Here is a 16,742-nt window from a genome sequence, read left to right as displayed (position 1 = left end):
CTAGACACCTCTCAAGTATATATTCATTCACTCACCATTTAATGTAGTTATACATGTACATACAGTTGCATATGCACCATGCCGACAAATTTTTATTAAAGGGGGGGATGTCATGATATGCACTCATGCACATAATGAGATACAGACAGGCAGTGACAGACACTCAGTACAGCCAATCAACACACAGGACAGAACACAACCAATCACCAGGCAGAAAACTAGAGGGGGGTTTCCCACTATAAAACACATGAGGCATCAGCACTCTGCCTCTTTCCACTGGTGACAACTGTAGTGACAGTCAGGGTGTATATATCAGCACCTTCTACACGTGGCTCAGAGCTAGTCTGGTCTAGTTAGTTATAGTTGGTACGCTTAGATTAGTAGAGTGTCAACCCACAGTGAACTGTGTGCACTGCTCAGCAAGTTCAATAAAGCGTATTGAACTTACATCACAGTTTAGTGTCTACTTTCAAGTACAACTGCATCCAGTTGCAGTCCGTGTTACCTGAGGGTGAACAACACGACAGTTGTTCGTGGCCCGAGGACTGCTCCATCTGCGAATTTCACCGTATTCCCCAAAGTAACACTGCAGCCAACCTGAGACTTTGGGGGGTGGGGGGGAAATCACGAATTATAAAGTCTGCATTGTACCATTGCAGGATGTGGTGCTTCCACTGCCAGCATGCACCACCTTATCCTCACCGAGCGCAGACTCTGCAATCAACACAGGCACGTGCACCTCCGGCTTATGTATCTAGGCTACGTGCACGCTCACGCGCTATTTGTGACTCTCGCGCGATTCGTGGTTACTCACGCGTACGCAGACGGGACCAAGACTATCCTGCACACCCGCGCGGGGACGCGCACGCATGCACGCACGGCATCTTTATGTGTCTGCCCTCCGCACCTCCCCCCCCCCCTGCGGATTATTCGGGACACTGAATACCGCGCAGCCGCACTAACCTCCTGGGCAGGAAGATGGCGGCGAGAGCCCCAGGTGAGAGCTGCTGGGTGTTATAAGCCGCCTCCTAGGCGAGGGCGAAGGGGAGGGAGAGGCCGGACGTGATAAAGCCGTTATAATGGCTCCTGCTTGCTTCTTGTGACAGTGTACCGCCCAGCTGTTCATGGGTGGCGCCTCGGCCTTGGGTTGTCCTTGAAAGGGATGTGGGGCGATTATCCCGCCGGCCATCAGAGTGAGTGACTCCCACTCGGGGCTGAGCTCCTGCCCGGGCTCCTGACTAACTCCAGCGGCAGGACAGGTTCCCGCCCTGAGGCCTGTGACTCTCTGACATTGGGAAAGGAAAGGAAACTTGCCTTGATATCGAGCTCAAGGTGACCCAGGAGAAGAATCCTTGATGGGAGACCGTGCGGTTGGTCGTGCGTGTGCTGCCTCTTTGGGAATACCCCCCCCCCCCCCCCCACCTTTGTGTTTTATAGTTTCACTTTCCTGGTCGAGATGAAGATAATTGAATTCTCCCATTATAACTGCTCTGTAGTCCTCACATCTCTGTAATTTTCCTGGAAAGATGCTCTTCTAATTCCTTGAAAACTATTTGGTAGCCCATGGTATACACCCTGATGGGTCATCCTGCCTTTGACTTCCAACTGTATCATCCTTCTCCATTACTATAATCGTTTATGTGGGGTGGCACAGTAGCACTGCTGGCCCACAGCACCAGGGACCCAGGTTTGATTCTGACCTTGGGTCATTGTGTGGAGTTTGCACATTCACCCCATGTCTGTGTGGGTTGCCTCTGGGTGCGTTGGTCCGTTCCCCCCCCCCCCCCCCCAAGACCGAAGATGTGCAGGTTAGGGGCTTTTCACAACTTTATTTAAGCTACTTGTGACAATAAGCGATTATTATTATAGGTGGATTGGCCATGCTAAATATCCCCTTAGTGTCCAGGGTGGGATTATGGGAATATAGTCTGGGATTGGGCCGAGGTAGGGTGATCTATCAGAGGGTCAGTGCAGACTCGATGGGCCAAATGGCCTCATTCTGCACTGTAGGGATTTTGGGATCAATACTGTCATCCCATTTCCTGTTTCCTTCCTTTTCTTTCCTAAATACCTTGTAGCCAGGAGTATTAAGTTCTCAATCATTCCCTTATTTGAGCCAGGTCTCTGTCATTGTCACTCTATTGAAGTTCTATGTTAATTCTTCTGATCTGACTTTCTATGCACATTGCTCAGGCAGGAATCCAGAGGTGAATTTAGCAATTCTGTAGTTGAATTCTGTTTTAACGACACCATGTATTCCCTAATAGATGGTGTCACCATGGGATCCCCTCTAGCCCCACTCCAAACATCTTTGTTGGTTTCCATGAGAAACGCAACTTCGATGGAATGACACCTAACCTCCTATTCCTTGCATATTTCCAATAAGTAGATGATACGTTTGCTATATTTGAATCAAGAACTGCATGTAAGAACATCTTATGCACTTCATCCTGCACTTAAAGTCACCTTTAAAATGGAGCCGTCAAAACAAGCTCCCTTTCCTCAATGAGCTAGTTAAGAAATCTGCCCAGGATTCTTTATTGTTTCCTGCAAGCCTACCCTCATTGGGCAAAATATGCATTGGCATTCCTGCAGTTCCAAATACCATAAGATTGGCCTTGTAAGCAACTTTGTAAACAGAGCTCAAGCCATTTGCTCACTGTACAAGCTTGATGCTGAAATAAGCCATGCTGCAGGATAATGGCACCTTGATCAGATCATCGTTCACTTTATAACATTGTTGACTCATGAATGGGCCTAAGATTGCTACTTTCAGACCTGAAAAGTGCCCAGTCTACCTCATTACCTGGAAGGGTTAGGTGTCTCAAAGATTGGAACAATAGGTGAAACTAGCATGTTGTCAGTATGCAGTAGCAACACGGGTAGTATTTTCCACTAACAATGCTGCCATCAAGTCGAAAAGATATCCTGCCTGTCACACAAATGAGCAATGTGGTATAGGAATTTCAATGCCAGTATGGTATCAGGTATATAGGCTGTACGCGGGGCAGATCGTACCAAACAGCACGAGCCTTCACTCTGCTCCCTTACAGTCACACACTGGGTTTCCTGAACCTCTGTGTTATGAGTGTGTTCTATATAAAAGTATTAAATTGCTTTCCCTAATGCTTTGGGGGTATTTATAAATCACTTTCCAGCTCAATGAATGAGTTAGAGTGATTGAAGGTAGAGCTGTTTCCTGGATTGTGATAACTTCGAATACTAATGTCTCACACCCTTGTTAGGATATTGGACCAGACCCCGACATTTGATAGCAAATCGGACTAGAACCCCAAACATTTTTAAAAATTTTGTAAAACTGTTTTCTTGTGTTTCTAATTATTTCATTTGTAATTGAATTTTAGCTAATTTTAATGTTTCAGATTGTGTCTCTGGCAAAGTTAAATGCTGAGCTATCGCTTCAATTATCTCCACCTTCCTCACCCCCCTTCAGGTAAAGTCAACTGCAATTTGACTGCCAAATCCAAAAGCTTTGTTTTAACCACCCTTTGTAAACCAACCAAAGTGATCTCTTCCACACCCGGGAAACTCTTTGCCACTGAAAGAGCCATTTTACCAGTCACTCCCTGTTTAAACTGACAAGAGTATCAATACCTGAAATAAAGCACCAGTTCCTCACACACGCTGTCTTTATATTCAATAATCCAAACCAAATTAGGAATGATACTTTTTAATCCCGATAAAGAGCCCCAATTTTGTTAGGACACTGGACCAAACCCTAATATTTGTTAGGATACCAGACAAAACCCAAACAATTAAAAAAAAAAAAAAAATTAAAACTGGGAGGAATGGATACTTAACCCCAGGAGTGATTCTCTGGCCAATAGGTATCTTTTATGTTAATACAAACTTTAATTTAAACACATAATTAACCACATTAACATCAAAGAAAATAACTGCAATTATCAGTTAAATTCTTCTTAAATACAAGGAAAGACCTAAACTTATTATCTATACCTGCTACTAACTCCAATTAAGCAACCCAATACAGTTCAAATGCCACTTATAAATTAAGTTAACAAACCGATTACCTGCTTGGTTGTGTATACACTCTGGGAGAGAGCGACCCTTTCATGAGCAGAACCAGTACACTTCAGCTCAACCAAGCAGCATTTGGCAAAACTGCTATTCAACTTAAAATCCTTCTGTCTTGTCAGACTCAAATTCTATGTCAATCGCCAAAACTACAGACAGATCTGGCCCCTCCCATAATTGCATATCTGTATTCCATTAAGATATCACATGACCTGCTTAGCTAGGACTAAATATGTTGCCTCATAAATTATGTACTCTCTAGGAAATATCCAGTAATCATAATGATCCATTAGTCCTCTATGTGTAAACAAGTAAATCGTTAGAATCAATCATGACCACCTTTTATGACTTCTTAATTACAGCTTTAGCAGACACACAATCTGGATACATTTAACCTAGGTTCTTTAACATTACTGCAACAAATATATACCTTTGCCCAGGTTTTTAATAACATTACTGCCATAAATATAATATAACAATTTCTACATTCATCACGCCTTCCCTCAATCTTACAAGTAATAGCCCGTGGCTTTTTAACCTTATGAAAAATATGAGGCTTGCATCGAAATAGACCCTCACAAAGTGAGTGAAGTACTTCAGAAATGTAGTCATAGTTGTGAGGTAGGAAACATAGCAAGCTGTCACAAACACGAATATGATAGTGGCCAGGTAATTTTTTTAAATTCATTTATGGGATGTATGTGTCACTGGCTGGGCCAGCATTCATTGCCCATCCCGAGGGCATTTACGGGTTGACCACATTGCTCTGGATCTGGAGTCACATGCAAGCCAGATTGGGTCAGGATGCCAGATTTCACTCCCTAAATTACATTAGTGAACCAGATGGGTTTTTATGACAATGGTTTCAGGGTCATCATTAGACTTTTTTAATGATGTTTTATTGAATTCAAATTTCACCAACTACCATGGTGGGATTCAAACCCAGGTGCCCAGAGCATTACCCTGGATTTCTGGGTTACTCGTCCAGCGACAATACCACTCCGCCACTTCCTCCTCCGTTAGTTCAGAGGTAAATGGTGCCGAGGTGGAGATGGTTGACAACTTCAAATTCCTAGGTGTGCACATCACCAACAGTCTGTCCTGGTCCACCCACGTCGACGCTACGACCGAGAAAACACCACAGTGCCTACACTTCCTGAGGAAACTAAGGAAATTCAGTATGTCCACATTGACTCGTAACCAATTTTTACAGAAGAACCAATAAAAACATCTTATCTGGCAGCATCACAGCCTGCCCTGCCCAAGGCTGCAAGAAACTTCAGAGATTTGTGAACACAGCCTAGTCCATCGCACAAAGCTGTCTCCCATGCATTGACTGTCTACACCTCCCACTGCCTTGGGAAAGCAGGCAGCATAATCAAAGCATAATCCCACCCGGATTATTCCCTCTTCCATCGGGCAGAAGATACAAAAGCCTGAGAACAAGCAACTAACAAGTTCAAAAACAGCTTCTTCCCACTGTTACCAGACTCCTGATTGACCCTCTTCGGATTGAACTGAAATCTCTGTGCATCTTCTCTACTGTTGTAGCACTATACTCCATATGCTTCACCTGATGTTTATGTATTAACATTTTGTATTTATCGGATGTCCTGTGCTTTACATGTATAGAACGATCTGCCTGGACTGTACGCAGAACAATATTTTTCACTGTACCTTGGTGCATGTGACAATAAATCTAAATACTGGTAAGGGTGGTGAGAAGAACTCATCTCTTTTCAAAATAGTACCTTCGGATCGTTTATGCCAAGTTCAGAAATCCATCATGGCTTCGGTTTGACATCACAAACAAAGTATTAGCCTTGAGTGGGGGCTTAAACTCACAGTTATCTGGCTGAGACCAGAGTGAGCTGAGCCATGGCTGACCCCTAAATTCATTTTATATTAAAACCTTTGAGCATAACTCATTCCCAGATAACTTGTATGAAAAAATGTGATCAGAAATTCCAAACCAACAGCAATAAATGCTGCCTTTCTAGTATTCCTCAAAGCCCAAGAACAATGTTTTTTAAAAGTGCCCTGGCTCAATGATTTTCTTCCAGTGAGTATTTTTATGTAACTGAGTTTTTCTGTGTACACTGATTTTAAATCAGAAAATTTGGTTGTCTAGTTTGGACTTTTTCTTCTGTAAGAGAGTTATGTGTTTTGTATATTTTCCTTCCCCTAGCCAAAGCAACAAGCAGTTTGCTTCAAAGCCTTCAAAAGTGGTACTATAACGCTGCAGGGTTCAACAAATATGGTAAGTTTTAGTTTATATTCCTATTGACTTTTTCCATATTTTCTTTCATTCTCAGGTTATAGGCATCACTGGTATGGAAAATATTTATTGCCCATCTCTAATTAACTTTTAGAAACTGGAGGTGAGCCACCTTCTTGAACCCATTCAGTTAACACTGCCACAATGCTGTTAAGTAACAGGTTCTAACATAATTGGCCCGGTGATGATACAAGTCCAAGACAAGTTGGTGTGTGACTTGAATTAAAACAAGGTGTGTGTTTTCAATCACCTGCTCACCTGGAGATTGCAGGTTTAGGAGGTGCTGATGAAGACTGGGCAAGTTCTGTCGTGAATCTTCTAGATAATAAATACTGCAAATATTTTAGACTATAAGATATCGGAGCAGAATTAGGCCATTCGGCCCATCGAGCATGCTCTGCCATTCAATCTTGGCTGATAAGTTTCTCATTCCCATTCTCCTACCTTCTCCCCATAATCCCTGATCCCCTTAATCAAGAACCTATGTATCGCTGTTTTAAAGACACTCAGTGATTTGGCCTCCGCAGCCTTTCGCGGCAATGACTTCCACAGATTCACCACCCTCTGCCTGAAGAAATTCCTCCTCATCTCCGTTTTAAAGGATTGTCCCTTCAGTCTGAAGCTGTGCCCTCAGGTTCTAGTGTTTCCTACGAGTGGAAACATCCTCTCCACATCCATTCTACCTAGGCATCTCTGTATCCTGTAAGTTTCCATAAGATTCCCCCCTCATCCTTCTAAACTCCAACGTGTACAGACCCAGAGTTCACAACCGCCCCCCTTGACACTCACATACCAGCACATGGCTTCGGTGGGGGAAAGAGCATCACAGCAAAATCTGATTCAGAACGCAACAGTCCACCACTAGCCACCCCCCAAAAAATCATTTGTATCCCATTTCCTAACCCAATGAGTACTCCATTCCGAAGTTCCCATCTTCTTCAAGAAGACCATCGTTATACCGGTGTCATACCAACATGCCTCAACGACAAGTCCAGTGGCCTTGACATTGTCATTTATGAAATGCTTTGAGACGTTGGTCATGAGACACATCAACTCCATTCTCGCATAATGCCTTGATCCACTGCAATTCGCATACCGCCACAACCGGTCCACAGCAGACGTCATCTCCTTGGCCCTACACTCACCCTGGAACATCTCAACCAAAAGGACTCATATGTAAGACTCCTATTCATTGACTACAGCTCCTCCTTCAACACCATTATCCCAGCCAAGCTTGTATCAAAGCTCCAAAATCTAGGTCTTCGCTCGTTACTCTACAACTGGATCCTCTACTTTCTGACACATAGACCACAATCAGTAAGGGTAAACAACAACACCTCCTCCAGGATAATCCTCAATACCAGGGGCCCCGCCAGGCTGCTTACTTAGCCCCCTACTATACTCCCTACACATAAGTGACTGGCAAGATTTGGCTCCAATCCATCTACACGTTTGCTGATGACTGTCGTGGGTCAGGTCTAGAGCAATGATGAGACAGAGTACAGGAGGGAGGTAGAGAACCTAGTGGTGTGGTGTAACGACAACAGTCTCTCCCTCAACGTCAGCAAAACCTAAGAACTGGTCATTGACTTCAGGAAGAGAAGTATCGTACACACCCCTGTCTGCATCAATAGAGATGGGTATAGTTGACAGCTTCAAATTCCTAAATGTACACATCACCAACAATCTGCCCTGGTCCACCCATGTCGACGCTACGACCAAGAAAGTGCAACAGCACCTACATTTCCTCTGGAAACTAAGGAAATTTGGCATCTCCACATTGACTCTTACCAATTTTTACAGATGCAACATAGAAAGCATCCTATCTGGCTGCATCACAACCTGGTATGGCAATTGCCCGGCCCAAGACTAAGAAACTACAGAGAGTCGTGAACACAGCCCAGTCCATCACTGGAACCTGCCTCCCATCCATTGACTCTTGTCTACAGGTTCGCCTCTCATCCATGTCCCACTGTCTTGGGAAAGCGGGCAGCATAATCAAAGACCCCACGCAGCTAGGTTATTCTCTCTTCCGACTTCTTCCGTCGGGCAGGAGATTCAAAAGTCTGAGAACACGCACCAACAGGTTCAAAAACCGCTTCTTCCCTGCTGTTACCAGACTCCTGAATGACCCTCTTATGGACTGAACTGATTTTGTTACATCTTCTCCACTGAAAAGTACTACGCTTTGTATGCTCACCCGATGCCTGTACCTATGTATTACATGCATGTCCTATCTTTTTCCTGTATGGAATGATCTGACTGGACTGTACGCAGAACAATTATTTTCGCTGTACCTCGGTACACATGACAAATCAAATTGAATTCAATTCATTCCTGAGGTCATTCTTTTGAACCCCCTCTGGACCCTTTCCAAGGCCAGCACATCCTTCCTTAGATACGGGGCCCCAAACTACTCACAGTACTCCAAATGGGATCTGACCAGAGCCTTCTACAGCCTCAGAAGTACATCCCTGCTCTTGTATTCTAGCTCTCTCGACATGAATGCTAACATTGCATTTACCCTTCTAACTGCCGAATGAACCGGCACTTAAGAGAATCTTGAACTTGGACTCGTAAGCACCTATGTATTTCAGATTTCCGAAGCCTTTTCCCATTTAGAAAGTAGTCAATGCCTCCATTCTTCTTACCAAAGTGCATATCCTCACACTTTCCACATTGTATTCCATCTGCCACTTCTTTGCCCAATCTCCTAGCCCATCCAAGTCCTTCTGCAGCTCACCTGCTTCCTCAATACTATCTGTCCCTCTGTATATCTTTGTATATCTGTATTCACTGAATTCAAATTCTAAAACTGCCATCATATGATTTGAAATTGCATTCTTTGGTTAGTAACTCACTAACAAATGTATATATATATATACACAAATATATACACAAATCGTATAAATCAAGTGCACAAAGTATCTTTTTGAGAAAACATTTGTTGCCTCTTCCTTTTTGTTTGCTAACCCCTTTGTGGATGATATGGTTTCCAACCTATGTTTTTTAAGCATCACTCACCAGCACCACAAACTAATTAAAGTAAAACAAAGTCTGCTACTTGAAATAGTCTGCCGGAAACCTGCCACGTCAACGGCAAAATACAACGTTTAAACGTGATTTATCCAGTTTCTGCATATGGTCTGCTTTCATCATGCATTATCCTTCCTGGTCTTGCAGATCAATTCTGCTTCATTATGGGTGCTTTCTGGTTTTAAAGAAATTACATTCAGGAAATTACATTATCTGAATTGATCACGAATGAGATAAGTACTTTAAGTATTTGTGTTTCCAGGACTTGTGCGAGATGACATATTACACGAAGATGATGACGTGAAAGAGGCTGTGAGAAGGTTGCCTGAAAACCTTTACAATGATAGAAATTTCCGCATCAAACGAGCTTTGGATTTGAGCATGAAGCATCAAATCCTTCCAACGGAAATGTGGACAAAATTTGAGCAGGTAATTTGCTGACATCTGTAGAAGAGGAAATGTTTACTGCAGTAGGGTTTCCTTCCCAGTCCCTCCATCCACCCCACTGATGTTTTTGGGTCTTCCCAGCCATGCAGTTCCCTCAACAGTTAGCTTTAACCCAGAGAGCTGCCAAACGCCTCAAGCTTGTTGCTTTGATATGCACATGAGCAATAAAGACTGATTTACCTACCTTGGGTTTTTTCTTTGTATCAAGGCAGGAACTCCTCGCTGGATTTCTTTACATAGAATGTATAGCATAGAAACAGGCCATTAGGCCCAGGGACTTATTTTGTAAACAGGTGTTTCTGCTCTATAAGAACATTCTTCCACCCCTTTACATTTCATGTAGTCCATTCAGCATCATTTCTTATTCATAGCTAATTTCCCCTTAAATGCTATTTGCTTAAACCATTCCTTGTAGCAGGTTCCACTTTCTAGCCATTTCCCGACTACAGAGATTCTCCTAAATTCCCTAATGTACTTAGAATGTATATTCATAACACACAGTTTTGGTCTTTCCTTCAAGTCAAAACATCTTCCCAACCTTTACCTTATCAAGTTTTTCTTACTAAGCATCCCTTAAAAGAATAAAGAAAACAGTTATTTATATAAATATATTGATATGAAAAATGTCACACTTAGAATGGGTTGAATAGAACCATTTTGGTTTTTTTTGTTGCAGGATGTGCGCTACCTAGAACCATACCTTAAAGAAGTTATCACCGAACGAAAAGAAAAAGAAGAATGGGATAAGAAGTGATTTGCTGATTTCATTTTTGACTTGGTACTTGATTCTCTGTTAATATCTAGCCATGCAAATTTAAAACTTATTCCTTCGTTATTGACTTTTGTCAGCAGCCAGGATAACAGATTCCCTTCTTGAAAGAATAAATTGTGCTGTAAAACTATATGAATGCAATTTGTTTTGTTCGAGTTCAGAATGATTTAAAAGTCATTTCCGGATTATTTCTGTCAGGGATGCTCTTACTCATGTAATTGTGTAGATTTAAAAATAAATTGAAAGTGAAGTTCTGCCCTCATACGCTTGACTGGTAGGAAAGAAAACCGCTTTCAGAAATCAAACTTGGATTACATTGCATATTAGTATCTATTCATCTCAAAAAATAATGAACTATTCAAGACCATTTTTAATGAAAAAGTGCAATTTGAATTTGTAGCCAAGTTACACTTGTGAAATCATGCTGTAACTCTTTGGCATGGAATTTGTAGGGGTTTTGAAGACAAACCATTCTGTGTTTGCCATCATTGCTCCTCTGAATCTGATTGCAACTTCCCGATTTGATGCAAACGCAGATTAACACAGACATCCTGAAGTTGTGGGCTGTCATTCACTCCCTACCACAGGTAGAGCTGTGGGCCCAGTCTTCCTGCCCCCAAGCCAACAAAATCAATTTTTTGAACCATCAGATAAATGGATGGAAAATTATCGGCTTGGCTGTGCATTATTTCCTGATTTATTCTAAAAATCCTCTAAACACACTTCATTTTCTGGGAGTAGAAAAGCAGCACAGTCACAACTGCTGCTGAGTATAGACATCTGTGAGGTGTTCTTGGGAAATGTTAAATTCACACAGCAAATATTACGATGTGTCATCATGTTGAAATAAAGCTTTTATAGTTTAATTGCCACTGTTATTTCAGTATTTTGGTGAAAGCAAAAATGTCTCATCCCCATGCTTAATGCAGAGGTTGCGAGGAAATTCCACAAATTGCTCAACGTACAGATGTAAACACGGCAGCACGTACGATTGCTTCACAGCGCCAGGGCCCCAGGTTCGATTTCCGGCTTGGGTCACTGTCTGTGTGGAGTCTGCATGTTCTCCCCATGTCTGCATGGGTTTCCTCCGGGTGCTCTGGTTTCCTCCCACAAGTCATGAAAGACGTGCTTGTTAGGTGAATTGGACATTGAGTTCTCCCTCAATGTACCCGAACAGGTGCCGGAGTGTGGTGACTAGGGGCTTTTCACATTAACTTCATGCAGTGTAAATGTAAGCCTATTTGTGACAATAATAAAATTATTATATAAAAGCTGTGTCCTGTTTGAAAAGAAAATCCAATCAAAGATTTCAAAAACTTAAAAGGTATTCAAATGCAGCTCAATCAGTGAATTATGCTGTTGTGAAGTTTGTATTTAAAGCTTGCTTTGGCATTTGTCGATTTTCTATGAAGTTTCTAGTTAATTTTTCAAAAAGCATTTTGAGTGAATCAACAAAAGGCGTGGAGTTGAGCCTTCATATGCAGTTGGACAGGTGTACTTTTCTGTAATTTTATAGTTATGCAACATAAGCACAGTTACTGTGTATGATGCTGGTGCGGTTCAGGCCAGCACTCTGATTTTAAATTAGACCCCCATTCTGACATGACAGTGCAGAGAATGCTCATGTAGTGTAATATATAATAATCTTTATTGTCACAAGTAGGCTTACATCAACACTGCAATGAAGTTACTGTGAAAAGCCCTGTGAATATATGGTCATCATTAATATATTCTGTGAATATATGGTCATCATGGGTCCAATGATGGCATATTTGCAATAACTTGGAAAATTGTGCCTCCAGAGCAGAGGCTCGCTATGCTTGAGGAGTGATTGACTACCCTCTGCAACATCTGAGAATTTCCTGCACCACAGCCCAGGGTGTGATCACGAAGAGACAGTGCTCAATTGTTTGATATACAAGCTTTGAGTAGAAAGAAGTAGGTGATCATCTGCGAGGGCAGCAGATGAACAGTACTTTATGAAAACAACAGTTCTGGTTTACTTTCATGGAGCCACAGTACAGAAGCACTCTTCATTCCAATTTTTTCGATGTTAGTGTTTTTAATCCATATGAATTTCATAGGCACTGAGGACCTGGGTTTGATCCTGCACCCGAGTTACTGTCCATGTGGAGTTTACACATTCTCCCTGTGTCTGTGTGGGTCTCATCCACAAGCCAAAGATGTGCAGGGTAGATGGATTGGCCATGCTAAATTGCCCCTTAATTGGGAAAAAAAATGAATTATGTACTTTAAATTTTAAAAAATATATATTTTTTCAAGCCTTCAGGGGGCATCTCTCCTGGTAGGGTGCTGCACAGAACCTTAAACTCTCCAATTGGCTCTCCCATCGGGACAACGGCAGGTTCCTGGAAGCTGCTTCTTAATTTGGTGCCTTCGGTAAGATCATACAAGCTGGCAATCTTCAGAAAGCATTGGAACCAGGACCTGGAAATGGTCACGGCCTGTGTTTAAAAACTGACGTTGCCCAATGTGTTACATACGAAGAACTTTAGCGAGCTGTACAGAACGATACACAAAATTATGAATGGTTAAAATAGTGTTGTGATTTAAATGTCACTCATTGAGATAACTCTCAGCAGTGTTCTAATCCCTGCCTCGGATTGTGGCAGATAAAATCATAGAATTGATGACCTCTTGCCACTCCTGGTGGCATCACCTTCTGTAAGATACTTAAACATATTGATTTGGTTGTGTATTGTCATTGCATTTCATTGATGCCCCTACTTTCCCTATGAGCGTTTGGCATTTTCACATCCTACGCCATTTTTCTTCCTTTGCACGCATCCCAGGCTGTAATAATAAAGTCTAACAAGTGAATATAAGAAACGTGAATATGTCAGCTTGACATTGCAGATAGGCGGTGCACACATGACCATTGTATGGAGACCTGGGAGTTATGTCATCCAACAGCTTTCATCCAGCCTGAAAAGATTGTGTTCTCTGCTTCTCACACGGCACTTTTCATTGAAGAATCAAGGAAAGTCTGCAGCTTCTCACCAGAAATTGAAAGTCTGCAGCTTCTCATCAGAAATTGATTACATTAGCTAGGTGACGCAGGCATCTAAGTATATTCTATTACTAAACGGTCAGAAGTATTTTCTTTCATTCAGGTTTTTGCCATGGGTCAAACTCTTGCCATTGTCCAGCACTAACTGATGAGCCTTTATGAGCATCAATGAAAAACAACTTGCAAACAAAATAAAACATGTTAATCTGTAGCAAAATCATAGGGGCTACCTGAAAATGGAAGCCTGCACAACTCTGGTTTGCAACCGATCAAAGTATAGCTTACAGTGGATAAATTAGGTGTAAGTAACTACATTGGACTCCATAGATATTGACCTGAGAATGGTAACTGCAAGTTAAATACATCCTAGTTCATCTCAGCAGGGAGAAGGTTAAAAACACACAAATATCAGACAAAATGGCTATGGATGTGCTTAAAATAAACTATGAAATGGGACTGAGATCATAGAATCGTAGAATTTACAGTGCAGAAGCAGTCTGTTCGGCCCATCGAGTCCGCACCGGTCCCCGGAAAGAGCACCCTACCTAAGCCCGTAACCCAGTAACCTCAGTCAACCTTTTTGGACACTAAGGCAATTTAGCATGCTAATCCACTTAACCTGCACATATTTGGACATAGATGAATAAACCTTAAACATTTTTATGTTACTAAATGTAAAAGGGATTCCTGAACTCTGGATACTGTCTAGAACTTCAATTTTGAAAAAAATAGGTTGAGATATTTGTTGTAATACTCTTTATATAGAAAATTTCTGAAGACATCTGAGAGATTTAACAGGCAAAATGATTCCTCTGTGAAGGAATATCTCATTGGATTTTGATTCTGGAACTCAAGTGAACCAATATTTCCTTGGTGGTTTCCTACTGTAAAACATATCCTTCTCTTTACTGTCAGAGTGTGGGGGCAACATTGCAACCCTCCTTTCGTGTTTTGAAAGTGCTAATCCTTTTTAGCTTATCCTAGCTCAAGTTTGCTGTGAGGTTATTAATATAAAACTGGATCACTAAAAAATCGAGAGTTTGGGAAACATGCCACAATTTATAAAGAGGGAAACAAAAACACCTTCCTGGTAATAATAATAATCTTTATCTTTATCTTTATTATTGTCACAAGTAGGCTTACATTAACACTGCAGTGAAGTTACTGTGAAAAGCTCCTCGTTGCCAGACACCGACGCCTGTTCGGGTACAGAGAGAGAGAATTCAGAATGTCCAAATTACCTAACAGCACGTCTTTCGGGACTTGTGGGAGGAAACCGGAGCACCTGGAGGGAACCCACGCAGACACGGGAAGAATGTGCAGACTGCACAGACAGTGATCCAAGCCTGGAATCAAACCTGGGACCCTGGCACTGCAAAGCGAAAGTGCTAACCACTGTGCTACCCTGCACAATGGAGGGGTGTTGAGAGGAGAAATTAGTGCTGTTTAAATTACTCCCCCCCCCCCCCCCCCAATTTCACTGTATCGGGAGTCATTGTGATCATCACATGCAAAACCTATTGTGTCCTCTTTTGGAAAAACATAACTTGTTAAAGGAGAATCAACATGAATTCAGGAAAGGAGGTCACATTTAACTAGCCCGCTGGACTTTTTTTTAACATAACTAACATAATGGATAGGGGTCCTGCTGCTGATCCTGTATATATGAATTCTCAGAATGGTTACGCTAAAATTTCACATTGATTAGTGACAACGTTTAGAAATCATGGAATAGAGTGCAAAGTACAGCTGGACAGAAAACTAAGGGTAGCTATGAATGGAAACTTTTCAGGCAAGAAAGAATGGAATATCCCAGGTGCTGGCCATGAAATTTTATTTTTTATATATGTGGTATTAATGGCTTGGCTGAAGATGTAACAAGCAAAATTTCAAAGTTTTCAAATTATGCCAAAACAGATTACAGTGCAAATAAGGAAGAACAATGCAACTACATTCATAGCAATGTAGATTTAAGTGGCAGGTGCATTTCTCAAGGTGAATAAATGTAAAATAATTAATCAGGAGCAAGAAAGTACATGAGAGAGTGTTTTTAAGGAAATGGTGTACAGCATATTAATAAGTTAAAAAAATCTGTTAAAGCTGATAAATATATGAAATCAGCAACAAGGTGTTTATTGGAATATTTTTTTACAGGGATCGAGTAAAAATCAAAACTGGAATTATTATTTCTGCATAAGAGTTGTTTGGGCACCATCTGGAGTATCCAGTGCACTTCAGGTTAACTCATATTCTATGCCTAAAAATGTGAAGAGATGTGCAAGAAATGTATTCTGTAAAGCAGAAATTTTAAATTATCTGAAAAGGTTAACAAAATGGGCTGTTCTTAAAAAATATATTTTGAGGTAGACTGATGATTTTTTTTCAAGATAACAAACAGAATAATTTGACAAATTGGTGTTGAATGCTTTAAATCCCAAAGAATACAAGCTTGTAAACAAAGTTAGGAGGATAGAGGAAAGTCATTTTTAGTTAAATGCGGGCTAGTTAAATGTGATTCCTTTTACCTAAATGGTATTAGAGTCATTGAATAGACAATCAGAAAAGAACAATGATGTAGGTTGAAAAAGGATTAAGTTAAGAAAAAAGTATGCTCTTTGCAAGTATTGTAGAATACAGCAAAAATAAACAGGTAGCTAGGGTCAGAAATGTTTTCTTGTTCCTAAACGAAATATATTTAAATTACAAAACAGAAAGTGTAGAAAAATAAATTAAGGTTTTGGAGGAAGGTTTTTTATCACATTGGGAGTGTAACCAATTTAGAATACCAATTTCTGTAGATGTACCATAGAAAGCATCCTAACTGGCTGCATCACAGCCTGGTATGGCAACTGCTCGGCCCAGGGCCGTACAAAACTACAGAGAGGAGGGAACAGCCCAGTCCATCACACAAACCCGCCTCCCATGAAATGAAGTGAAATGAAAATTGCTTATTGTCACGAGTAGGCTTCAATGAAGTTACTGTGAAAAGCCCCTAGTCGCCACATTCCAGCACCTGTTCGGGGAGGCTAGTACAGGAATTGAACCATGCTACTGGCCTGCCTGGGTCTGCTTTAAAAGCCAGCGATTTAGCCCAGTGAGCTAAACCAGCCCCTGACTCTATC

The 16,742-nt window shown here is 41.5% G+C and overlaps 1 protein-coding gene and 1 long non-coding RNA gene across 3 annotated transcripts in view; one reads left to right on the top strand and one right to left on the bottom strand.

Moving 5' to 3' along the window:
* LOC140385685 (uncharacterized) overlaps positions 1 to 713 on the bottom strand; it is a 28,824-nt gene extending 28,111 nt beyond the window's left edge. The window contains exon 1 of one of the 2 annotated variants that reach the window (XR_011933420.1): positions 652 to 713. This is a non-coding gene — a long non-coding RNA (uncharacterized lncRNA). The other variant, XR_011933419.1, reaches the window with a different exon arrangement.
* A 156-nt stretch (positions 714 to 869) lies between these two features.
* On the top strand, positions 870 to 11,455 carry uqcrb (ubiquinol-cytochrome c reductase binding protein). Its single transcript, XM_072468082.1, has 4 exons — positions 870 to 997; positions 6,245 to 6,316; positions 9,633 to 9,799; positions 10,494 to 11,455. Exons 1-4 carry the CDS (start codon positions 979 to 981, stop codon positions 10,569 to 10,571), a joined length of 336 nt encoding a protein of 111 aa, XP_072324183.1. The 5' UTR covers positions 870 to 978; the 3' UTR covers positions 10,572 to 11,455.
* Positions 11,456 to 16,742: the final 5,287 nt, after the last annotated feature.

Source organism: Scyliorhinus torazame, chromosome 11 (assembly GCF_047496885.1).
Source record: "Scyliorhinus torazame isolate Kashiwa2021f chromosome 11, sScyTor2.1, whole genome shotgun sequence".
In the NCBI taxonomy this organism is placed as follows: Eukaryota; Metazoa; Chordata; class Chondrichthyes; order Carcharhiniformes; family Scyliorhinidae; genus Scyliorhinus; species Scyliorhinus torazame.
This window is presented reverse-complemented; position numbering and strand designations above follow the sequence as displayed.

Bases quoted from the DNA above. Each gene is read 5' to 3' on its own strand.
- uqcrb (XM_072468082.1), top strand. The intron at 6,317-9,632 runs GTAAGTTTTAGT...TTGTGTTTCCAG, and splicing joins TGCAGGGTTCAACAAATATG to GACTTGTGCGAGATGACATA. The intron at 9,800-10,493 runs GTAATTTGCTGA...TTTTTGTTGCAG, and splicing joins TGTGGACAAAATTTGAGCAG to GATGTGCGCTACCTAGAACC.